The sequence below is a fragment of the Halichoerus grypus genome, chromosome 9, assembly GCF_964656455.1.
Source record: "Halichoerus grypus chromosome 9, mHalGry1.hap1.1, whole genome shotgun sequence".
NCBI lineage: Eukaryota > Metazoa > Chordata > Mammalia > Carnivora > Phocidae > Halichoerus > Halichoerus grypus.
This window is the reverse complement of record NC_135720.1, coordinates 19,924,746-19,950,202: the sequence shown is the minus strand read 5'-3', so window position 1 is coordinate 19,950,202 and position 25,457 is coordinate 19,924,746. Positions and strand designations below refer to the sequence as shown.

The 25,457-nt window shown below is 36.6% G+C and overlaps 1 protein-coding gene across 7 annotated transcripts in view; it reads right to left on the bottom strand.

The window, feature by feature from the left end:
* The window catches only part of SHPRH (SNF2 histone linker PHD RING helicase), a 93,038-nt gene that overhangs the window by 18,677 nt on the left and 48,904 nt on the right, over positions 1 to 25,457 (bottom strand). For 6 of the 7 annotated variants that reach the window (XR_013441062.1, XM_036087722.2, XM_078054612.1 and 3 more), the window contains 7 exons: positions 23,784 to 23,957; positions 23,404 to 23,466; positions 22,220 to 22,445; positions 20,332 to 20,475; positions 18,919 to 19,020; positions 12,645 to 12,716; positions 9,683 to 9,871 (listed from right to left, as the gene is read on the bottom strand). Coding sequence is in view for 6 of the 7 variants with exons in the window: in XM_036087722.2 (XP_035943615.1) it covers positions 9,683 to 9,871; positions 12,645 to 12,716; positions 18,919 to 19,020; positions 20,332 to 20,475; positions 22,220 to 22,445; positions 23,404 to 23,466; positions 23,784 to 23,957 (970 nt within the window). In the remaining variant the exon portion in view is untranslated. The remainder of the gene's footprint in view (positions 1 to 9,682; positions 9,872 to 12,644; positions 12,717 to 18,918; positions 19,021 to 20,331; positions 20,476 to 22,219; positions 22,446 to 23,403; positions 23,467 to 23,783; positions 23,958 to 25,457) is intronic. The other variant, XM_036087725.2, reaches the window with a different exon arrangement.

Here is a 25,457-nt window from a genome sequence, read left to right as displayed (position 1 = left end):
AAAAGGATGGAAATTTCCTTCTTTACGGCAAGAGAATCATATAAAATATTCTTCACAAAAATCTTTGTTCCCTTGCTTGTAATTTAATCAACAAAAACCAAACAAGGCCTCCAAGCTACATATACAGGTGGCCTTTCTACTTTCTGGAAAATAAACTGCAAAGTTAAAAGCTCTAGACTTTTGGGTAGAAGTCAAGGCAATGAAAAAAATAGCAGATACCCATTAGCACCAAAGGCCAACAAAGAATATTTCTTATGAAGTCTGGCCTAGAGGTTGTCTAGTTGCATGACTAAAGATCAGAAATGTCATGCAGCCTCTTAACTACTCTAAGTAAGTGCAACTAGCTTATCTTCATCACAGAGTTAAACTTGACTGGAGTAGCTCTACAGTCTCATGTTCATGTTATAAAATTCCAAAAACTGAAAGTTGAGTTAAAATTGGTTAAATGTGTTAAAAGGATGGAAAACTCACTTTTGTTTCTTTGTCATATACTCAGTAGACTGGAAGAATTCTAATAATAAAGCTATCAAGTAGTATTGATTTAGACTTTGATCAACACTCCTCCCTCCAGAATGGGACTAAGTATCTCATCAGGTCATTCGTAGAGTGAGGTACTGCTTTTCATTCCCTAAAGTCTTATTATTGAGGAAAGAAGAGGGAATAGGTAAAACCTTTGAGTATGGTGTAGAAGATATGCAATGCTTGGCTTCACTCTATTCCCTTCATGCCTATTTCCTATTGCTGAGAATCCTTATTTCAGGAAGGCAGGAAAGGAAGGAGAAGAGATATGAGATCTCCCTCCTGTAGCAGCCAAGTGCTATTTGTACTTGATTTATAGAAATAAAACTAGTGCTCTAGGACTGGAAAGTTATTGTTGCTTTGTATTATACCCCTTTGTCACCAGTCTGTCCTTCTTCCCTTGAGCCCCTCTATTTTCTCTATTTACTGAATCTGTCCATATTCCTCTCTCACTGTTTCTCTGCAGTATCTATGGATTCTCATGGTTATGCTTTGCTCCACTGGCAGAATTAAGGGCTAAAGTGGCCTTGAAGAACATCAGAAAAAAGTCAAACGGTGCAGATGATGAATGCACTCAGTCTTACTTTTCACCAAACATTAGAGAGAATATTGTTTAGAGACTACTTTATGTCAACACGCAGGCCATATCTTTAGAGACTTTACACATATATATTCCATGTATGCGAAATACATACACACTAGTATATGGGCAACATTTCAAATCATGGCTTACATTAGAGGGGGCTATCAGTCACTTGTCACTCTAAAGTGAAAGCAAAATGAAGTCATTTTCTGAAATTTGCCATTCACACACATGCTAAAATTTCTTGAAGCAGTACAGCACAGTGAAAAAAAATATTACAATGAGCATTACAGGGCTATTAGTGCCTGATAAAGTTCACACAGACATTAAGGAAGCTTTCTAGAAAAAAGTCAGAAGTTCCATTTGACTGGAGTGCTTGGAAGGCTTTTCTTCAAAAAGCAAAGTTTAAAACCACAAAATTAGAATTATATTCCTTTCTACATGACTTCACTCACTCTCCTTGGCTCTACAGTGTATAATATTGTTCACTATTTTACTGATTTTCTGTAGATATGGAAGACATAGCGATAATTAGGTAATAAAATGTGAATGCTATAAACATCAAAATTCAAAATGATACTATATGACACTACAACAAAAATTAGGATGTGGAAAAGAGAAGAAAGAAAGAGGAATAGATGCACTAATTTCCTCATATTTTGAAGTGAGGAGAGAGCAGATACTGTCTGTCTACAGCTAGTATTTTAAGAAACAAAACCTATGTATATTATTTAAAGTCATACAGGTGATCTTTAGCACTAAAACTGATCACAGTGGCAAGGCAAATAAGGGAGAATGAAGGCCAGCATTACTTTTCATGGTGTGCATTCCATTTTATTCTGAGTTTATTTTTCTTTCTTTTGTGTAAATTATTACTACTAAAAACTAAATGTACTTTTTGTCTACCCTTATTTCTTACGGAGGGACAAGAGATCCGGGGGCTGGGAGGGAGGCCTGTGGTTGTCACCCCGCGAGCGCACCAGCCCTCTGAGCCGTGCCCGTGCTCGAGCACTGGGCGCCCCTGTGCCTGCAGCGGCTCCTCCTGCTCTAGGGTCAAACGGATGCCTAACCTGTGCCACCTGCACAGACGAGGACTTCCAGCTTTGTGAGAGGTAAGCTCATCCCATCGGAAACACAGCACAGATTTTATTTTAATCTTCCAGTTATTAGATGGATTGATTTTTGCAATCATTAAAACATACTATAAAGGTTTTGAGATTAGAGATTTTTTGGAAGATTTTTTTTTTTAAGATTTTTATTTATTTGACAGAGAGAGAGACACAGTGAGAGACGGAACACAAGCAGGGGGAGTGGGAGAGGGAGAAGCAGGCTTCCCACGGAGCAGGGAGCCCGATGCGGAGCCCGATCCCAGGACCCTGAGATCATGACCTGAGCTAAAGGCAGACGCTTAACGACTGAGCCACCCAGGTGTCCCTGGAAGATTTCACCTGACTGAAAAACATCACTTTAAAGAAGACAAATTGGGTGCCTGGGTGGCTCAGTCGGTTAAGCGACTGCCTTCAGCTCAGGTCATGATCCTGGAGTCCCGGGATCGAGTCCCACGTCGGGCTCCCTGCTCAGCAGGGAGTCTGCTTCTCCCTCTGACCTTCCCCCTCTCATGTGCTCTCTCTCTCTCTCTCTCATTCAAGCTCTCTCAAATAAATAAATAAAATCTTTAAAGAAGACAAATTCACACAACTTAGCACCCCCACCTCCTCCCCTCCTCGCCAAAAAAAAAAGAACTATGTCCTCTAATCAGTAACATGACCAACTAGGATTATAACATGGTGACAGATAATAGATTTTTTTTTCTCTAGGTTTTCATGGTGGGCTTATAATTTGCAAATAACTTGAATGTTCAGTATAAAGTCATTTCTGTCTTGGTATTACCTGACTTTTGTTACTTTTATTCTGGTCTTTTCTTTTTGAAAGACAGCTAACTCTCTGAATGCGCCTGTGTTATCCACAGTAGTTTCTGCTGAGTAAGATCAGTTAACATTGTTTTATTTCTGTCTGCACCTGTTCACCAGACTAAAAACCCATGTCGGTAGTGACAGATACAATTCAGTGCAGTTATACAGCTTGCATGATTGGTTTCATGAAGTAGGAATACTCCTCAAGCATATGCCTGGGGCAAGTGCTGGGTTCTTCAAGCATTCACATGTTACTTGAATGAAGTTCAATGGAAATGCCACCTATGCAGTGGGAAATCTTACAAGTGCACTAGGCCAAAAAAATATCATTGTCCCTTTAACACTTTGCATAATGATTTCAAAGAGATAGGTTAGCAACTGTAAAAAAGTTAAAAATTTTATTTGTACCCAAAGGCTTTTAGGGATATTATATGTAAATAGTAATCAACTGCTTATCTGTTCATCCATCCATCCATCCATCCATCCATCCATCCAAGCATCATCCATCCATCCAGATATCCACCTACTCACTGAGCACCTGTTACATACCAGGCACTGTTCTAGATGCTGGGGATATAGTAGTGAATAAATCAAAGTCCCCACTTCATGAACAATGTCCTTTCCACATTTTAATGGAGTTTATACCCTGCGAAGTGTAAGTCTTTCAGAACAGTAATTTCATAAAGATAATTTACATCTTAGAAGTCTCTATTGTGTTTGATTTTTGTAAGCTATAGCTAACTTCAACACCAGACTCCCTAACAGTTCAGAATTGTAAGTGCTAACTTGGCCGATGAATAGGAATTGTTTTTTATGATTATAATTATATTTACTCATGACATTTTCTAACAAAAACATACAATTACATTCTAAAATTACCAGTTAATGTTCATATACAAATATCTTATATAAAAATATTTAGATGTACCTAAATATATTTAAATAAATAAAGCTTGTGGATTATATTCACCAAATTATTTTAGGCTCAGTCAGAATTTTGGAATCAGTTTTTTTCATCCAGATGTTTAATTATATTTAGAAAGTACAAGATAGACTTCACAAGTCATCCTTGAATAAATGAACAAAAACTCAAAAAAGAAAAGGAAAGAAACAACAGAATTCTACACATACAATTTGACACATGGTACTGCTAAAATTCTCGGGGAGTTTGAGTGTAGAAATATAGTTCTATCTTCCCTCTACAAAGAGGCTGTGTAAGACACCTCCATTATCAATAGACTTACTTATTAAAAATGCAGATTCCTGGACAAGATCCCAGATCTAATGAGTTAAAATTTAAATGGGACTGGGGCCTGATAAAAATCTTTATTTTAGGAAGCAGGCCAGTTATTAGACACTCAAAAGTTTGAGAAGATGAAGCAGCTGTGCCCTTGTGAAGGCTGCTGTTCTGCTGTGGCTTTACCCATGCAGCATATTTGCTCCTGGATAGAGACTTCTTACGTACGACATAAGAACCGTGTCCATCAGAGGGTCAGGGTTTCCACTGACAAAAATGCTTTGTATGAAACCTATCCAAACTTAGAACACAAGGAACATGCCACGTGGCACGTATGTTCTGCCAGGAAGTCTACTTCACCATCCCAAATGCCTGGCAGTTGTCAGAACTTGCAAGGGGAATTTTGTTTACTTTGTGAAATGCCCAGTAGGTGTTCCAAGGGTCATTTAGGAATACTGTCACACAGACGTTAGGGTAGACACAGTCTTTGACTTACATGTTCCCACAAAGGGAACATTGTGATCTCAATATTCAGTTTATTTCTATGGTCCACCAATAGGATTCCTTATATTGTGAAATACCAGTAGAAAAAAATGTCTTGTAAAAAAAAAAAAAATGTCTTGTATTATTTAATACTACTTTTATGTTTTCCAAATTTTTATCCAAGACCAGCTATATGATTATGTATATTATCTGCTCTGAGAGTCTTGACATGACTACTTAAGAGTGAAAAAAACATTTCAGATAATACAAAAACTTCACTGAAATAAAAAAATTAATTCTTAGTATTGTTTAATAAAGGCCAGAGATCTGATAATCAACATAAAAGAAAAAATTCCTAGGGTTAGCTATAGTTTGAACTAATACTTATAAAATTTCAAAATAATGCCTTAATTATTCACATAGAATCATCTTTATTTTATATAAGGTTACTCCCTCAACTTCACAATAGATGGTATGACTGTACAGTAGGGTAGTTTCAGAAGCAGTGAGAGTCTGAGAAAACAACAGGCAGATGCTTCAGAGAGGAGGTGGCAGACAGTAGGGCAGAAACGTGACGGAAGTCAGAAAAGGGGACAGAAGGCAGAAGGGGCAGGCACAAATGGTGACAGTAAAGGCAGTCAGATAAAAGTAAATGTGGCAAGAAGTAATGTGAGAATGTGGAAGACAGATAAAACTTACAAGTACAATAGGTATAACATTCAGTCATGTTTAATAAAAAGGAAATACAAGTATATATGCATCTATGATAATACAAAAATGAACTTCAGTAAATTCTGTAATCATAACTTATGAGATGCTTCGATTAATTTATGTGTTCATCAGTATGCAGGAAAGACAGGAAGAAGTCAGAACATAATAAACAGTATCTGTACACTGATATTCCTGTCCCAACAGGACAGCGGATGTAACTGTCCTGACCGCTCTCCTGTATCTAGGAAAGGTGCCATAAAACGAGCAGGTGTTTGGGTTTGACGGGCTCCATGACTCAGTTTCACAGAGGCTGTGCTGTTTACTGGTAGCTAGAGCAATCACTTCCTAAACCTCACAGCGTGAAGCCTGACACAGCAGTTCTTTCTCACACTCCTTCCTTACACTGTGATGAATGCTTTTATCTCAGGGTCAGCGGCCCTTCTTAGCCCCGAGGGCCATCTGTGGCCCTTGTTGGGATGCCTGAGGCCAAAGGAAGAGACAGTAGAAGAGAAAGAAGGGCTAAGAAAGACTATTTTTAAGGGAAGGAGAGGGAAAGGGCAGGATTGGCAAGAAAGGGAGAGGGAAGCTGGGAGGAAAGCAGTTCTCTGGGTGGGGAGGAGGATCAAGTCTGACCATCAAATGCCTCGTCAGGGCCGGCCAGCAGACTGCACCACAGACCACCTTCCTCTTCACTCAGCGGCTCTTTGGCATTTGGTTTAAAAATACACATTTATCCAGGGGATTCCCAGAGAGGGAGCAGGACTCCACGACCCCTTGAAATCATGATCCTCTCATCACTTAACCCCGCCAGTTGTGTTATTCCCAGACTGCTCTGCAGTTCCCTCCCACTCCCCACCCTCCCACTTTTCTCTTTCCACTCCCCAACTCTAGTGGTTCCCCAGGAACTAGTGCTTTACGGTCAACAAACTTTTCTACTTTTAACCTTTTGTGGAAATACTGTGCTCTACTTCCGTGCTTTAATTAGAATCTGGCTGTCCTTTGAGCACACTGCTTTCTTGCACTATGAGTCCTCCGGTCCCTGATGCGGGTTTCAGATCACTATTTCTCATTTTTGTAAAAATTTCCATTCTTTTGGGCCTCATAAAACCCAGTTATCCCCTAATTCTACTCTTTGCTGTCATCATTTACTGAACACTACCTTTCATTCACGGAAGAATTTTGGTGCCTAAGTCTGTATCCCAACTCTAGACAGGATACACTGTCTGTCTCCTTGGACAACCCCTCCAACATTCAAGTTTTACCACTTCGTCTCCTCCACCTTGTCTCCTCCATCTTTCTTGGGTCACCTGCTTCTGCAGTCACATCTGGAGTACTGAATAGCTGTCCTTTCTGAAATGACTAAGAGAGCCCATCCTCTGACAAGGACACCTACCCTTATAGCTTATTTGCTCAGTAGCCCAACCTCTTCCTGTTATTTGAATGAGATCTCTACTTTCTTTATGTCAACACTCTGTCTTTCAAGAAACTTACACTGCAGATTATACCTTCTCTTTCCTATATCTTCAAATTATCCTTCTTTGCCAGGGATTAAAATACTCAAGAATCTTTATCATAAAAAAAAAACCCTAAAACAAACAAAACCCCCCCCCCAAAACCAAAAACCAAAAAAACCCATAAACCCCCCTTCTGCACTTTGTATCTCTTGCTGGTTATAATTCTCTTTTCTACTTTACAGCTAAATTTATAAAATGGTTGAGCATTTTCTCTACTTATTCACTTCTTGTTCACTCTTCAATCCCTCCCAATCTGCCTTTTGCCTGTAAATGTCCATGGAAGTCTTCTGAAGTTCATCAATGACCTCCATTAGCCAGCCTGGTCCACAGCGTCACTGAGCCACCTCCGCATCACTGGATATGGCTGGTAACTGCCTCCTGACTGAAGCGGTTCTCCTGGGGCCTCTCCTCAACTGCCAATGCCTCCAGCTATTCCTTCCTGGTCTCCTCATCATCTCCCCCGCTTTATTCAACCTTTAAAGAGCTCTGAAGTCCGAGGGGACCTGGTCTGAAGCTAACTTCTGTGTCTCTCCCCAGGTAATTTCATTCACTCTCATGGCTTCACACATCATTATGCCAGTGACTCTGAATTTCAGAGCAATACTTTGCTATTTGGATGTCCTAGGCATTTCAAACACAGTATGTTTAAATGTACTCTTCTTCCAAATACCTTCTATCAGTAACTGTACTATTATCCACCTAATTTTTCACATCAGAAACCAGGGGGGTCCCCTCCAAAATCACCATCAATCCCTTCAGCATTCTATCTTACAAATCAACCTTCAAATACCTCATGACTATAACCGCTTCTTTCTATCTCCACTACCACTGACCTAATCAAAGCCACCCATCACTACTGTGGCCTCCTGATCTGCTCTCTCCAAAGTTTTTCTGTTTTTTTCTATTCCTGATAATCTAATTTCCACACTGCACAAAAGGAATCTTTTAAAGATTCAAATCTAATCATGATACTTCTCTGCATGTAACATATAATGCCTTTCGGTTATAGGAAAAGAAAATTCTCAAATCTTCAGATGGCCCTTCAGCATCTGGCCCCTCTTTAGTTTCCAGACTCATTTCAATCACTTGTCCTTTTTGCCTTCTACACTGCAGGCACTGAGTTCCACTGAGTTCTTCCTTGTCTCAGACATTTCTATGTATTGTTCTTTGTTTGTTTCTGTCTGGCAGCCTCCTCCCCACAAGATCACGTCTCTCTTCGCCCCAGCCTGGTGAATTCATTCATCCTTTAGGCATCTACTTAACTGTCATTCCCTCAGAGGAGCTAGGTTTGATTTTCTTTTGGAGGGCTTATCACAATTATAACACATTAATTATTTGTGTAATGTTTGTTGCTGCCTGCCCCAACTCAAATTCGTCCCCCCATTGCCAAACTGTAAAATCCACAAGGACAGCAATCATGTCTGTTTTATTCAGGAGTGTTTGTTGTATCTGTGAGGCCCAGCACACTTCCAGGCACACACTATGTGTCCAATAAACCGGTATGGAACGAACGAATGAATGAAATTCATTCCAACTTAGGGATTCTGTTTATCTCAACACACTAGAAAGCAATGTTATTGATATTTTCAGGTTTTACTCAAATAATGGTAGGAATAAATAGCAATCAGACATACTTTAATTCAACCACACTTTTGTCAGGAGAGGGAGCCCTAACTCCTGATAGTTTCAACTTGTAGATAATTTTCCTCAAAAAATACAATCCTTAAAAATAAGGATTTTTAACTCTCAATTACTCCTTCAGGCCTATATTCTCTACTACAATCATATATTGATTTGTCCTTTGTCTAAGTTTGGTTAGGAAGGAAAAAAAAAGCATGTTTAAGGAAGGCAAAGAACAAAAAAGTCTAATAAAGGTTTTTCTTTTCTTTTTTTTTTTTTTAACAATTTTATTTATTTAATTGACAGAGAGAGAGAGTACAAGCAGGTGGAATAGCAGGCAGAAGGAGAGGGAGAAGCAGGCTCCCTGCAGAGCAAGGAGCCAGATGCAGGACTCAATCCCAGGACCCTGGGATCATGACCCGAGCCGAAGGCAGTTGCTTAACCAACTGAGCCACCCAGGTTCCCTAATAAAGGTTTTTCATTAGATAAATGCCCCTTAGACAAAGTCCAATTATGGATCCTATTTGGATTTCAAATTCTAGTCACTTTCTTGGAATTCAGAATGAAGCACGGGAAAAAATTAGGAAAATAAAGCCAACTTTTGGCTCTACCATGAAATACCAATCCATGTCATCTGAAAGTACGCTACACCTCCTTCTGTGACAGTCTCTATTAACTTCAAAGCACTATTTTTTCCTCCAATTAGGTTGGGCTCATCCCTTTTTCCTGCTATCTAGGCAAATGAGAGAATGAGGAAGAAGCTTTCTTTAAGGAAATCGCTAATTTAACCAGAGCTCTATTTGTAGTACACAGAAATACTATCAAATTTGATGGAGAACTGAAATTCTAAGATGTTACTTTTCTGCCACAGTGGACCTGACTACGGCCAGCCATGTTTGGAAAAGCCTTCTTGCCTTCCTCCCACATAGAAAGTGTAGATGGTAAAGCTGAGGCTTTCGGGCAGTGTTCCTACAGACAGAAACAGTGGCTTCTACATATTCACTGTGCTGGCCTTGTTCTGACTTTGATGGTCTCACTGTCAGGTACTGATTCCTACTACATTGCTCTGACGATGCTTCCACATGTCCTTAACCTACTTTACCTTCACAGGAATGTCTTCTTCCTGGCTGGCTTTCTCTGAGGTGAAGACATACGAGATCTCTTTGTGAGATGTGGTCTGGCGGCAGATGGCACACTTAATGGAGCTTCTATGAGACCCCACACTGTACTGCTCAATAATAATTGAAATGCACTCGTTACAGAAACAGTGTCCACAGGTCAGTACTGCCCACTGAAAAAGAAAACACACAGAATATACCTCAGTGAGGTGCTATCAAAGATGCCTTCTAATCTATAAATATATTAAAAAGAGAAGGGAGTCATAATTTCACTTCCTATATGTTTTATGACGTTAACACTCTTTAAGTCATAAAAGCTAAGTTGTAAAAATTAACTCTTTTTTAGTTCAACCAGAGTACGCTTTCGTAGTCTTTAGTTCTATTCACTCTAATTGTGAGCATAACAGTCAGCCACCATTATTTTGTAAGAAGTTGGTGTTCTCATTTCAGTATTCAGGAAAAATGCAAATTACTCTTTTAGCACTGCAACAGCAGATAGGATAGAGGAACTGAGAACAACATTAATTTGGAGATAATATCATGCTCAGTATATTCTATATAACTCATTAAATGGATTTACATCTTCACATGTTACAGTATTTATTATATAGAAAATGAGATGGGCTAGTATCTCAGGTTTATTTTAAAAGCAGTTCTAGATATATTTAAAAAAACCCAAATAGGTAAAAAGACATTTTTGTAAACCCCTTTGTCCGATATATTTCAAGAAAAGTACAATAGTTCTCTCTGACTCTTGGAGTATACCATGGAGACTCCCTGATTTTGGCAATGATGGGTGCAGAAGAGTACTGGTTTTAGGTGAGGTGTCAGTTCTAAAAGCTATGGCATCTTATGCAAATTATTTAACTTTTTCACCTGGTAACAACAACAACAAAAATTGAGTGGTATTATGAGTGACTAGGTTCCTAAGCACTAAGCTGTGCTTTTCTAGGATTCAGATATGTATGGACGTGCACAGAAAGAAGGTGCACAGCTGGGCCCACCTGGGGTGCTTTTCAGGACAGACTACGAAGTCCCTTCGAAAATAACTCACACTAAGGGAAGAGAAAAATGAGGTATATAAACTTGGTTTGAAAATAATTTTTGAGAAGGGGGAGGGGCTGTTTGGGGTTTTACTGGCTGATGCTGTTCATGCTGTGGTCTAGCTGCACATCTGCTCTCTTGGGTCAGTCCTCAAGAGTTGAGGCTGCAGTAAAATTAAAGAGCTGTTTCACTGGCAATTCTCTTTTTTTAAAAGATTTATCTATTTATTTTAGAGAGGGCGGGAGGGGCAGGGGGAGAGGGTCCCAAGCAGACTCGGTGCTAAGCTTGATCCCATGACCCCAAGATCTTAACCTGAGCTGAAACCAAGAGTCGGTCGCTTAACCGACTGAGCCACCCACGCGCCCCTCACTAGCATTTTTGTAAACACAGAAGCATTTTTCTGTACCCTGTGTACCTTTAGTGCCCGTAGGGATGAAGGGCACTTCCTTTACTTGAGAGAACTTTTGTGGCTCATGAGAGCTCAGAATGGACAAGCTGAAAAGATAAGTCCATCTACACCTGCAATTCAGGAGAAATCAGACACTTGGCACCAGAGCCTCAGGAGTGACTAGAAGTTAACTGAAGCAGCCCAAACAAGCCCAAATGGCAATGCCTCCAGGGATGTAGCCAGTATATGAGTTACCTCTGATGGATCCTCTAAATTAGGAGGGGAAGAGGAGAACTGGGAAGATAAAAAGGATCTAGAGTTCCTACAGGCTGTGGGGAGGAACAGAATTTAAAAAGTGAAGTATTGTTACCCTTACTGTAATCTAGTATGTTCTTCTAAGTGAAGGAAATATAGGTTATACTAAAATTAAATGAAATAATGTATATGAAAGAACTTTAAAAACTGGAAACGTTTAAGACACAAACAAAACTTCTGATTCATCCAGTTGTGTGACTCTCACTGAAACTAAAAGTAAAAAAGACACTACTTACCTCATGATCCTTTCCATTTTTATCACGACTTTTAACATATTTTTACCAATGACTTTTCTCAGAAATCACCAGTCTCTGTACATTATTATTCTGCTTAGTTTCCAAAGTAATATTGATGCATTTAAGATTTATTATCAATAAAATGTCCTTTAAAACCCACTTTCTCCATAAATTGTGGAAACTAAAAGGTACTTTCTTTCTGATTATTGCTGGTCAGAATGTGGAGCTCATATATTTTAACTTTTTACTCTTGGTTCCACAGAAAACAACAGCCAAGAACACTTTTACTCACTTCAAATTTTGAGAAGCAATTAATATCAATACTGTATATATTGATTTATCATACAAAGTAGAAATTTGTAGTTTCAAAAATCACAGTTAGTAGGATAAAAGAATCTCTTTGAGGAGAACTAATATGGTGCTTGGTTTATAGAAATTTGTACACCAATATTTGAAAGGTTTATTCTTGTTACAATGGCCTTGTAAAAATCATATCTAAATTCCCCTAGGATTGATATTATTTATACTTTAAAGTCTGGTTATTAAATATTAATAATCCCAAGTAAGAGCTATGTTACTATACCTTTGTATTACCTTAAGTAAATCTATGTATGCTCTATTATATTTCTGTACAATTACCAAATAAACATGTTAAACTGACAAAGTCAAATTACTTAGACTTGATCTTGTGACTGGAAACAATATGCAAAACTATGCATCTTTAATGAAAAATGTGGGGTTATTCTAGAAATACGTTTTCACCTATCACTTAAGGAGGAACACTGCTCAAACATATGTGGCACTAAGCTTCTCACCTAACCTTTGGCCCTATTTTTAAGGTGGAGGTCATTTCTGCCTTGCATATAAAATTGTCATGAGGAAAAAAGAGAGCTATTACAGGTAAATGCCTTTGAAAAGTATAAAGTGTTTTATAAATTCATATGCTATTAATTATTATATCACCTGTTTTCCCAGCTGCCGAGCACAGATAGGACAAGGTTCTGGATTAATGCCTCCTGATGTTTTATCTTGAGACTGTTCAAAAAAATAATTAAAAAAGAGATTAGTTGCATTTTAAAACCTGATATGCATTTTATAACTCATTTATAAAAGTAAATGCTGCAACTGCTATTTAAATAAATTTGATAATTAAGATGACTTAATAATGTACTACTAATATTAATATTCCCAGGATTTACAAGTAACATTCAAGGAACAAATAAAAAATGGAAATAACTTTCATTAGAGTTTATTAAAGTTACTATATTACTAATATTTGTGACTACTGTAGAAGGCAAAGTGAAAAACAAATTGTGATATAACAGGTAAATTCTCAAAATTTTACTTTCAAGCTAGCTTTTGTTATAAAGAAATATTATTTTAAAAAATGTAATTTGGAATTCTGAAACAAAGGCTCCTTAAAAGCTATACAGACAATATTTATTCTGTACATCCACTGGGCAGGTGATCACAGACTTGGGAAGAGGCAGCATTTATTTACACATCTCCTTATTACTACTGGTTTCCTCTCTGTATTCTTTTGTAATCTCATTAAGGCAAAGCAAATAACTAGAAATCAGAAATATCTTTGAGACCTATTTTGTCTGGAAATTATACTGAAGTATAACAGTGCTCTTCAAAATCTCTTTAAAACTATTTCAAAAATTTTTGAGCTTCAAAAAAGTCACCAAATGGACAGGTCTTAATATTGAGGAAAACCTAAAGGAAAGTAAGTCAGACTCATAGGTCACTAACCAAATAGTTAAACATTTTAAACAATTGTTTTTGATTATCCTTTGACTTTTGTTTACTAAAAAAAAAAGAGGTAAATTGTGCACGGATTCAGCAACGCTACAGGTTCAAAACAATTCTGTTAACTAAAATATAACAATTTTTTTAAAAAGTTGAATTATTTTCTTTTATTGTTTCAAATAACATAACAAACCACCTAAAGTCTTAGTGGCTAAAACAAACAGGAGTTTCTCGTGATTCTACAGGTCACCTGAGTGATCTGGGGGTGGGCTGACTCATGTGGGGCTGGATGATCTATTATGGCCTCATGTTGATGTCTAGCAGTCGGCAGACCAGCTGGTCTGGAGAGAGGGCTAAGCTGAGATTTCTGCTGCCGAAGACAGGGAATCTGGGCTGCTTCACAACGACTCCAAGTTCCAAAGAGCAACAAGATTGGGAAAACTCCAATGTACATGTCCTTTTCAAATCTCTGTGCTTGTGTCACAAGGCCAAAAGCAGGTCATGTGCCCAAACCCAGAGTCAGTGTGGGAGATCATCCATGGGCATGTACACAATAAGGGGCATTATGTAGCATTTTGTAAACAATTTTTCATAATTTACATCATCTCTTCTTTTAGAATTTACTTACAGCGAGGATTATTACTTTTCCATAAATGGCCTGGTTGGCTTTGTGGCCATATGGTTTCTGTTGCAACTACTCAACTCTGCTATCCTAGCATGAAAGCAGCCATAAACAGTATGTAAAAGAATGAGTGTGGCTTGGTTCCAACAAAACTTTACTGTAATTACAAATCAGGTAGTGAGCTGGATTTGTCCCATTCTCTTTGCAGATCCCTAATTTAAAGTTATAAATTTCTTCTAAGCACACCCTAGCTGTCCATTGTCACATGATTTTTATTTTTGCTCAGTTCAGAACATTTTCTAATTTCTGTTGTGATTTCTTTAACTCACAAGTTATTTAGGAGTGTGTCGTTAATTTCTCAGCATTTGGGGATTCACCTGGTTATCTTTCCATATTGATTTCTAATTTAATTCCTTTCGTTAGGAAACATAATCTGTATAATTTTAATCCTTTACAAATTTTAAGCTGCTCTTTGAATCAGCACAAGGTCTATTTGTGTAAATGATCCATGCACCCCTAAGAAGAGTGTATTTTGTAGCTGCTGTGTCAATTCGGTCATGGCTGTTCTGCGTTCAAATGTTTGATATCCTTACTGATTTTTTCCTGTCCATTTATCTGACATATGGAAGAATCTTGTAATAGTTTGCCTCTGCTTACCTTCTTCCTGTGTCACTGTTATGTATTTCAGTTCTGTGTATGTTGTATATCCTATACATCAGCACTGCTGCTTTGCACGGACATTGTTCTTGTTCTTTTTTATTTACCTACATAAGCTTTCTCTTGCCCTGCATTCCTTCCTGTAGTTCTATCCTTCAACCTGGGATAATTTCCCTTTGGTCCAAAGAACCTCCTTTAATATTTGTTACAGTGTGAGTCTACTGGGAAGGAATTCTTTAAGTTCCTTAAACCTAAAAACATCTTAATTTCACTTTTAAAAATAGCATTTTAAAGATGTTGTTCCAGTGTTACCTGGTTACACAGCATAAAGCTATTGAAACCTGGTAACAGTGGCATGCCATCTTTAAAATGCTAAAGCAAACAGTCTCTCTGTGTAGTCAACAGGGAGAAGGTATACAGTCACCAGTTTTTTTGTTCCAATTCTAGTTGCTTAAATTTTTTTTCATGATTTTTGGTTTCTCGCAGTTTATGATATTCGTAGGTATTTTTGAAAAATTTTATTTTTATTCTGTTTGGGGCTCTCTGAGCTTCTTGAATCTATAAGACATCTTATGGTCTTTCATCAGTTTTGGAAAACTCTCAGCCCTTATCTCTTCAAGTTGCTCCGGTATCATTTACCTCTTTTTCTCCTGTAACTTCAATTACATGTATGCCAATCATATGGCTGTGTCCCACATCTCTTTCACTTTATCCTGCTCTTTATTTTTATGTATATGCTTCTTCAAACTGGGTATTTATTGTGGAACCATACTTGAATTCACTACTTCTGTCATTTTCTGTGTCTAGTCACCATCCAACCAGTTTTTAATTTCAGATACTGGATTTTGCCTTTCCAAAATGTCCATTTGATTCTACTGTATACATTCCAATTCATTTTATCTATATTGTCCGCCTTTCCTCTCTTTAATGTATGAATCATAATTACTTTAAAGTCCTTTCCTGCTATGTCCACAATCTGGATTATTTGTAGATCTGCTTTGATAGTTCATTTTTTCCCTTTTAATTACTGGTCACATTTTCCTGCCTTGCACATTTCTTGTAATTTCTTATTGTATGCTACACTTCTTAGTCTGTTTGTACAACAAACTGCAGAGACAAAATTAGATGTTATTTTCTTTCACAGAGGATTACCCCTACCCTGGTAGGCAGTTAGGTTGAGGGGTAAGTGGCTGCTTACCTCAATCCAGTAAAAAAACTGAGCTGGTTTTGGGGATGGGTTTTAAGGTAGGTTCAAAATCAAGCCACCGTGGTTTCAAATGTCTCAAGGGTAAGACCTGTTATGTGTTTGTTGTTGGCCCCTTGCTCCCTTGGGGAGGAAGTGTCTCCTAAGTGCTGCTGAAACTAAGATTTCACTCTGTATTTCTAGTATAGACCCAGCTGTCATGCAACCCTATCACTTAGCAAATGAGTAAAGTTTGTTGTGCATCTGAAGCTCCTCGAAGTTCCAAAATGTAATACTCACCTGGCCATCAAAAGTTCTACTGATTTCTCTTTCTCCTATTTGAGTCCCTCTGCAATACTGACCTTAATCTCAGCCTGTATCCAGATACCGCAAATGTTTTCAGGCAAGACAATGGCCAGCAATCTCAGCTCACCTAGAAAGAGCTCTTCCCTCCCTGGAATGTCATTTCACCTCAACCTTTTTGCTTCCACAAGTCTCCACTGTCTTTAAAAATAAGATGTTAATAAGGTAATGGCAAGACATCACTGCTATTCCCATACAGAAGTAGCAGTCCCCAAACAGACTATGAAAGATCTCATGTGGTTGCTTAGTATTCAGAAAATTTCTTCTGAAGAACTTATTTTTTTAACTGAGATATAATTGACACATATTAATTTCAGGTACAACATAGTGATTAAATATATGTTTATTGGAGACTTTCTTTATGCTTTGAAATCTTACTGGACATTTACCAGTTTTTTTGTTACTTGATACTGAAAATTGCTGATCAACAATCTAACAGGTTCATCTTTAAATTTCTTCAGAACTCTTGAATGTATGCCATTCTGTTATTTTAAGTGATTAATTAAGTTCTTGAGGCCAAGGACCAAGTCTGTCTATCTCAAACTCCAACTATAATGCATATACATTGCAGGTGCTCAATAAATATCTGTTGACTGCCAGAATATGTAAAAATTTGTTTTGCTTATTATTTTTTATTTAACTAAACACAGTCACATAAAATTTATAATTTTATTTTTTAAATTTTATTTTTGTTATTTTTCTCAACTTTCTAACATGAGCATTCTCTTATCTCATTTATTTCCTGAAGACACCATTTACCATATTTATATCATAATCTCACTGTAACAATAATCCATGACTTCACATGTAAACATTGTACTTTCTGTTGGACACTTAGTCTTCTATTTTATTACTATTATAAATAAGACTGCAATAACTATCCTTATATCTAATTCACTCCCCAAATTTCTATTTACTTAGAATATTCAGGAACAGTTCTAAGAATTACTGAGTCAAAGGATATGAATTCTCTGAAATTGTTAATACATGTTAAAGTATTTTCAGGAAAGGGCTATATAAATTTATATTCCTATTGGTAATACACGAAATATCCATTCACTGCCCTGTCACCCCTGTGGAGTGTTATTTTAAAAATCTCTGCCTACTTGTTGGCAGGAAATGGTATCAGCTTAATTTGATTTTCCTTCATTATGTTTTTTTCTTTTATTATTAGCTGAATTTGATTTTCTAGGCAGATTATATATCCTTAGAATTTTAATTTTTTAAAAACTGATTCAACAAATACAGGATATCAATTTATATCCTATAACAAACAATGAACTATCTCTTAGTTTTGACTTTCACATTTAAAGTATAGAAATCTAACATTTAAAAAGCTCACATTCAGGAATATCAAGGAATTTTTTCCAAACGTTATTTCTCTAATGCTAGAATTTTGTGAGACTGACTTTTAAAAGTTTTCCCCCATCTAGGGGCACCTAGGTGGCTCAGTCAGTTAAGTGTCATAATACTGATTTCAGCTCAGGTCACAATTTTGGGCCATGAGATGGCAGGGCTCTGTGCTCAGTGTGGAGTCTGCTTGAGATTCTCTCTCTCCTTCTCCTTCTGTCCCTTCCCCCCATGTGCTCACTCTTGTGCTCTCTCTCAAATAAATAAATAAATCTTACAAAAAAAAAAGAAAAAAAAGGTTCCCCACATCTTTTCCTCCTGCCAGGATAATACTAGTAGTCATCATAGTAATATCAGTAACAATATGGTATTAATAGCAAAGACCTAGAAAGTGCTTAATAAGTCAGGAACTGCTCTAGCACTTCACATATATTAATTCGTACAGTCCTCAAGAGAGCCGTACAAGATCATGTCATTATTCTTCTTTTACAGATGAGGCAAAGAGAGGTAAATAACTTGAATAAAGTCCCATAGTAGAAAAGAGTGGTGTCAAGATCCAAACCTGAACTGCCTGGGTCCCAAGACTGTCTTCTCAACTACCATGCTATTTTACTTACAATGAATGTCCAACTTCTCATTTTATCATCACTGGGATTTACTGATTCACTTAAATGTATTTTGTATCAGTTTAGCACCAACTCTAGTCTACTGCTTTCCTTCATTTGTCCTATCCAAGAATCTATTATATCTCTTTCTGATAAAGTACTGCCAACAGCCATTTATCCTTGCAATAAAATGGAACTACATTCATCAATGTCCAATATAATACATTGCTCACAACTCAGGAAATGTATTTTGAATTACATTAAATAATTTATCATTACATCTTCTGATTTAGTAGACTTCCAAACATTTTATAGTTCCAAATAACAAATTAAAAAAAATCTATGTATGTATTAATGAATGCATGTATATGTATATACAGATTAAGTAATGCATTTTCTGCCCAGAGGTGGTAATACTTCCACCATTCAGGGTTTTGAACGACAGCATGTTTATACTGTTTCATACTCTAGAGCGCACACCCTTTACATAACCTGCGTAGCTTATATTTTCCACAGGTATCACCGTTGCGATCTGTGTAGTTACTGTAGAGAGAACCGGTGTTCTGACTGACATAATTAACACAAACAAAAGATTAAAGAAAACACTGTACCACTAATTATGTGACTAACAGATTAAATGGAAGAAGTCACAAAGGTTTACTGATATACAGCATGGGAAAAAGTAGCATCTTTTAAACACAATACCTTCTCCAAGTTAGTTAGGTAAAGAAGCTGCCCAAGTTTTTTCTGAAGCTGTGAAGTAGCAACAGCTTTATCATTTAGTAGTTTTATGCGATTTTGTTCTACCTAAAAAACAAAACAACACAACTTTTTATTCTCTCTCTTAGAAAGATGGTAAAATTATATTAAACATGTAAAATTCTTCCTCAATAATTTAACTGTGTCCTTTTTTAAGAAAACCCACTGACATGTGAAAACTCAAATTTGCAAAATGGATAGTAGGTATTTTAAAAGGAAACATATACCCACATGGCTCTATAGAAGATAAAACTCAATACAAAATTCTTTTAAATAGGAAGTTTCCCTATATACTTGAAATTGGATAAAAATCAACCCAAATTCTATTTATGTACACTTTCAGTAATATATCCATGGGATAAAGAAAAACTAAATGATCTGCTGATTTTATAAGCACTCTCCCTTCACATGCACACACTCACACCTACACCCAAACCCCTTCCCTCCTCTGCCCAGTAGAAAATAGTAGACAGAAGATTATAAAACGAGGAATTTGGTTACACAGGAAAAAATTACTGAAAATTCATACTTTAAAAGTTGAGATAGTATAAAATGAGTATTTTTAAATTTTTCTAAGGTAAAGTTTCCAAGCTTTATAAGAAAGAAAAAGATTTAAAAGTTAAAACACATAGAGGCGCCTGAGTGGCTCAGTTGGTTAAGCGTCCGACTCTTGATCTCAGCTCAGGTCTTGATCTAGGGGTCATGAGTTCAAGCCCCTGTGCTGGGCTCCATGCTAGGCATGGAGCCTACTTAAAACAAAACAAAACAAAACAAAACAAAACAAGAACAAAAAAACCCTCACACACAAGGAATAAAACTATAAAGGAAATTATATTTTAATATGGGAGATAAAAGGTTGGGAGCGTCATTTTTTAATCCTGGGATATAAAGAGGGATTTATTAGAAGATAAGTTGTCAATATCTGTTCATCAGTAGCAAAGGAAAAGTGCAAAAGAAAAGTTTTTGATTGTTCTTAGGGAAGGTAAGAACAATCAAAAACTTTTCTTTTGCACTTTTCCTTTGAAAAAATGGAGCTTGTAAGAAGGACATATGTCTAAAAACTGACTGAGACCCCCTCTAGATTTTGGCATACAGAAGGTGCTCAGAAACACATGAATATGCAATCTGAAGAGAAACAAATGAACCAAAACAGTGAATTCTATGCATGTATTAGATATGACATTGTTCATCCCTGTCCATTTTGACGTATAAAACCAAACACTTTTATATGGCTTAAACTAAGAGCAGAGATTAATAAGTACATTCTTATGGAAGAGATCACTGTCTTGACTTTTCTATGGACCTTGGATTTTTGTGACACCTATTGGCTGTGTTTTTTGTGATTTACTTGCAAATTACCTCATGTGGTTCAATGATATGAAGAACAGGTGGATTGGGCTTTGGCTCCCTAGGATGACGCACTCTTAGTCGTTCTGTAGCCATTGCAAGTTCATCAATAGCAGACACACGATTCCTCAAAGCCATCCAATACTCATGAAGCAACTAGGAAAACAGAAAACACAAAAACAGTGGTAATTAATGCACAGAATTAAAATGGTTAAAACCACCGAAATGTGTCATGATCAAAAGTCTTCAGTGCAGTCTAAGATATACACATTTTTTTCAGTAAGTGTCTAAGACATAAGCAATTTTGGGGCCATTTTTTAGGATCAGGATGTAAGACTGAATAACCTCTACAGGCCACTGCAGAATATTGCACCTTTAGATTCTTAGAACAGAACACCCGAAGATATTTTGGTGGGACCACAGATCTTTATAGGTCAATATTAGCCTGTGGAATCTCTGCTTTGTTTTTTTAAGAAATATTCTTTATTATAAAATATTTCACATTTTCAAAATAATATGTATATATGATAATGAGAATACTAAAATATACAACTGAGTACTCAACATCCAATTTAAGAAAGAGAACAAAACCAATGCCTTGGAAAGTCTGTGTTCCTGGCTCAACTGCATCCCTCTTTCCTAACACATTCTTCCTTCAACCCCCTACAATGGACTAATCACTATTCTGAATTGGGCTTAATTCTGTATTTTTCATTTGAGTTATACTAATCTACACATTCTTAATAATTTGGTTATATATGTTTCTGAAACTTATGGAAATATTATCAGTCAGTATGAAATCTTTGATATGCTTTCTTCACTAACTTTATGCTCTGAGGTAGACCCCAACTGATGTGTGTAACAGTGGCTTGTTAATTTGCATTGCTGTGTAAGAGTTCGGTCTGCAATGTTATAGAGAAAAAAATTCACAAAGATCTGAGAAAACTTCATGATAGGCAATCCTGAGACATAGTATGTCGTCAAAATATGCCCAGAGGAAAAATGTAGGGGCAACTGGACACTGTATATAGTACTGTCTTCCAATCGCTTGCTGTAATTATGCATAAATGTGCGTCTGCATTTAGAATAACAATGTGAGAAGAAAAAAATTATTATGAATCAATGATTTCAACTACAAAAGTATTATTCCCCAATTTATCAAACATATGAAATGATATTATAGATAGCATGTTTTCTTTTTCTGGATAGAAATTTTTATCTTGCTTTGAAAGTCAAGAACTTCCGATTTTTAAAAAAGATATAAATGGAATTACAATACTATAAATAAAACAGTTCTTTCATTTCCTCACCCATCCCACCTGCAAAACAAGATAATGGATAACAAATCCAAATATAAAGAATAATTCAAAATTAATGAATTTTGGAATCTCAATCAAGTACAAAGTTGTGATATGATAAAATTATCAAAATATAAATATAAAGGGCTACCTTCTACTCCATTAACTGCAATGGTTTCCAGCTCTGTAGGTTGAGAAATATTTACTATGTTCTCCAATCTTCAAAGTTATTGATGTTTGGTTGTTATTCACAGAGCAAAAGTAAAACAAAACACAACAAAAACAAAACTCTAATTTCACAGAACTGCAGTGTAAGATCAAGCTAAGAATAGAATGAAACACTTTTACAGCTAAATAAAAGGCATATCAATTTCATTTTAATAATGACTTCCTTTTAGTAATTTTATAGAAGTTCCTTATTTGTTCAGCATTATTGTATTTATTATTCTTCATTAAAATCATTACATTTTAGGGAAACAGAAATTATGATATGCCAAGTCTCTAAAACAGATTTTTAAAAACTCTGAAAAGAGCAAAGCAGTAATTAAAATATAAACAAGAAAAATTTTTAATATTGGAAAAAAAAACTTGAAATACTGTACCTTATATTCCTTTTTCCATGCTTCAAAAAGGTCCATTGAAGTACTTCCTTCATCAATGAATTCAACATCAAATCTGTGTGACTTTGCAAATGATAGCAATGCTTTCATAGATCGCTCTGTCTCACTTATTGCCCACAGACCCCGGCTAGTGGTGGGTATTCGATCATCCACCAATCCTTCTTCATCTTCTATCATCTCCTCAAATATTGCAGTCTGGCCTTTGACTCTGAAAACATATGAGAGCAAAACAACAGTAACTACTGTCAGTGGGTTAACAAGCATTGTAAAAGTCCTATTGGCAGAGCCAAGAGAGAAGCAAGGTCAATAACTTTCCATCAACAACCTTCAATATCATGTCTACAAGATCACGCTTGCAAGTCTTTGGAAAACTACAGTAATTCTAAAAATGCTGGAGGCATTATAAATTTGTCCAGTATCTTGACAGAAATCTGACATTATAAAAAATGGCTATACATTTTTATGCTAAAATCTAGCTCTGAGAATTACCATAATACAAAACACAAACTACCACCACCACCACCAACCATGCAAATTAGATGATCTCAAAGTACACTGTCAATCTCCTTTTTTTCAAGGCAATCAGAACTTCACCTTTTTTCAATTTGTTTGTAAAATAGGAGTAATTCTGCTAATACCACAACCATTATGCACTCACTCCTTGACACAGGATGAGAACTTCCAATTTGTGTTGGAGAAAGTACATTAATAATGAAAGCTAACCTTTTACAGAACTCTTACTATGTATCATGCACTATGCTAAGCAATTATGTGCATTTTAAAATCTAATACTCATAAAAAACTCAATGAGGTAAGTGTTGTTTTATTTTCATTTCACGAATGAGGATACTGAGGCTTAACAGAGGCAATCGCCCACAATAGTGGGCAGGGATTTGAGTTGAAATGTGTTGGACTTGAAAGTCTGTCACTCCCCTAAACTGTCCCTTCATAACACATTACTAGATGACATGAGCATTTGCGGGTAACTTCTGTGTAAGTGAAACTGGAACATGTTAAATGATCACATGCCAAAGTTCACTGAATTGATGTAATTAAAGAAAAAACACAGGAAGGTTACTGTGAGGAAAATACATAGTCTTATAAATCAAAACACCAAGTTTTGTAAACATTTCATTCTCCTGATGGTAATCAATCAGAGAACTCACGTGTGGGAAAACAGCTTTGATTCATACTCTGTGAACAATTCATCAGCCTTACAAAAGACACAGCTGAAAAGGAAAGAAATGATCAGAGAAATATTTACAGACATAACTACCAATCAGGTTATTTCTAAAAGAGGCTTAGTATTTTATACTTCACTTTTTCTTTATAACACATATGCCATTTAAGAAAAAAAAATACATAGTTTTCAGTATGTGGTCCTTGAGAGTTTTTTAAAAGTTAGATTAATAATATATTTCTTTCCACTTCTGTGAGAATTTAAATGAAAAAACTTTTATTAGATGAGTCACTGTTTCCTCTCTCAGAAGAAATCTAGCTGAATGGAATGACTCCATTTCATTGCATGACTTCTCCTATTACCTACCAGTTGAGAGGAAGTCTGGTTGGTCGGAGGTGGCAGATTGTTGCCGATTCAATAACATCACGAGATGGAGGTCCCTCCAGGCTTTTTACAGCCTCTCTTACTAGCTTCTGGAATTTATTTAGCTCTTCCATTTGTGTAGTAAGTAAGAACTGAAGACCTCTGCAGTCATGGAACCTAACTCCCATCACCAGCATCACACACAGCACAAAGAAAAGAAGAGTAGGTCAATTTCCTCAAATTCAGAAAATGGTTGCCAAATAAAATATTCAAGAAAATGTGCAACAATTTTACCTAGCCTACCTTGAGTGAATTTACCTTAGTAGTATGCTCAATCTACTAGTAGACAATGTATAATAACATCGGGTTATTTACTATAAAAGATATCAAAATTTTGATAGTCTGTCCCTAGGAACTGAAACGGAGTCTGCAGAATCTGTCTCTGTCTCAGATGTCTTTGAAAGAACAAGACTGCCACATTCTTTCTTTTTTAATGCTGACTGACTACAAATGTCCCTCCTGAAATCCTTGCTTTATATGGAGAGGTGACTGCAGAATGAAAAATAAAGAGAAAAACTGAGAAGAAAGAAGAAAAATAGCCGAGAGTTATATTGCTTGCTGCAAAGAGTTTATAAATACATACATACATATATATGATGTGTGTGTACATGTATACTATTACATATATTTTATAATACATATATTATTTAGATGTATATACATTTTACTAAGCATTTATTTTACAACGCCAGGCACTTTGCCAAGCTCTTTTCCTGTATAATCTCAACAGATACTACTGTGCTCATGTTATGGATGAAGCTTAATGAATTAAAATAATTTAAGTTACAAAGCTATCATGTAGCAGAGTTAGGAGTTAAATCCAACCACAATACTTTTTTTTTTTTTTTAAAGATTTTGTTTATTTATTTGACAGAGAGAGAGAGCACACAAGCATGGCAGGTGGCAGGCAGAGGGAGAGAGAGAAGCAGGTTCCCTGCTGAAAGGGGAGCCAGATGTGGGGCTTGATCTTAGGACCCTGGGATCATGACCTGAACTGAAGGCAGATGCTTAACCGACTGAGCCACTCAGACGCCTCTCAAATACAATACTCTTAACTCTTTTAATAAACTGAATGAAATGTGCCAAGGAAAGAAATGTATGGGTGTACATGAATGGGTTTATGAAATGAGAAAGAAAACCTAAGACTAATAAGAAATTAGAAAATGGAAAATACAAACAGGAGTTATTGGCTTCTCCTTCCTAAAATGCCATACATTCATTTCTCCAAATTGTTCAAGAGTTCACTCTCCTTCCTGAAGGCTTCCCAGTATTTTACAACACTAATCTGTTTCTTTCTGTCCGTAGAGTTCATTGAAAATATTATTCATTTTAGTACTTTGTCATGCTCAAGTGTTTATACATACTTCTATTTCTCAGATTGTTCATGGGTTTGTCTACTCATTAAGCTAATTTTTATTTTATTTTGTTTTTTAAATATTTTATTTATTTGTTTGACACAGAGAGAGAAACAGCTAGAGAGGGAACACAAGCAGGGGGAGTCGGAGAGGGAGAAGCAGGCTTCCCACTGAGCAGGGAGCCCGATGCAGGGCTCGATCCCAGGACCCCAGGATCATGACCCGAGCCGAAGGCAGACGCTTAACAACTTGAGCCACCCAG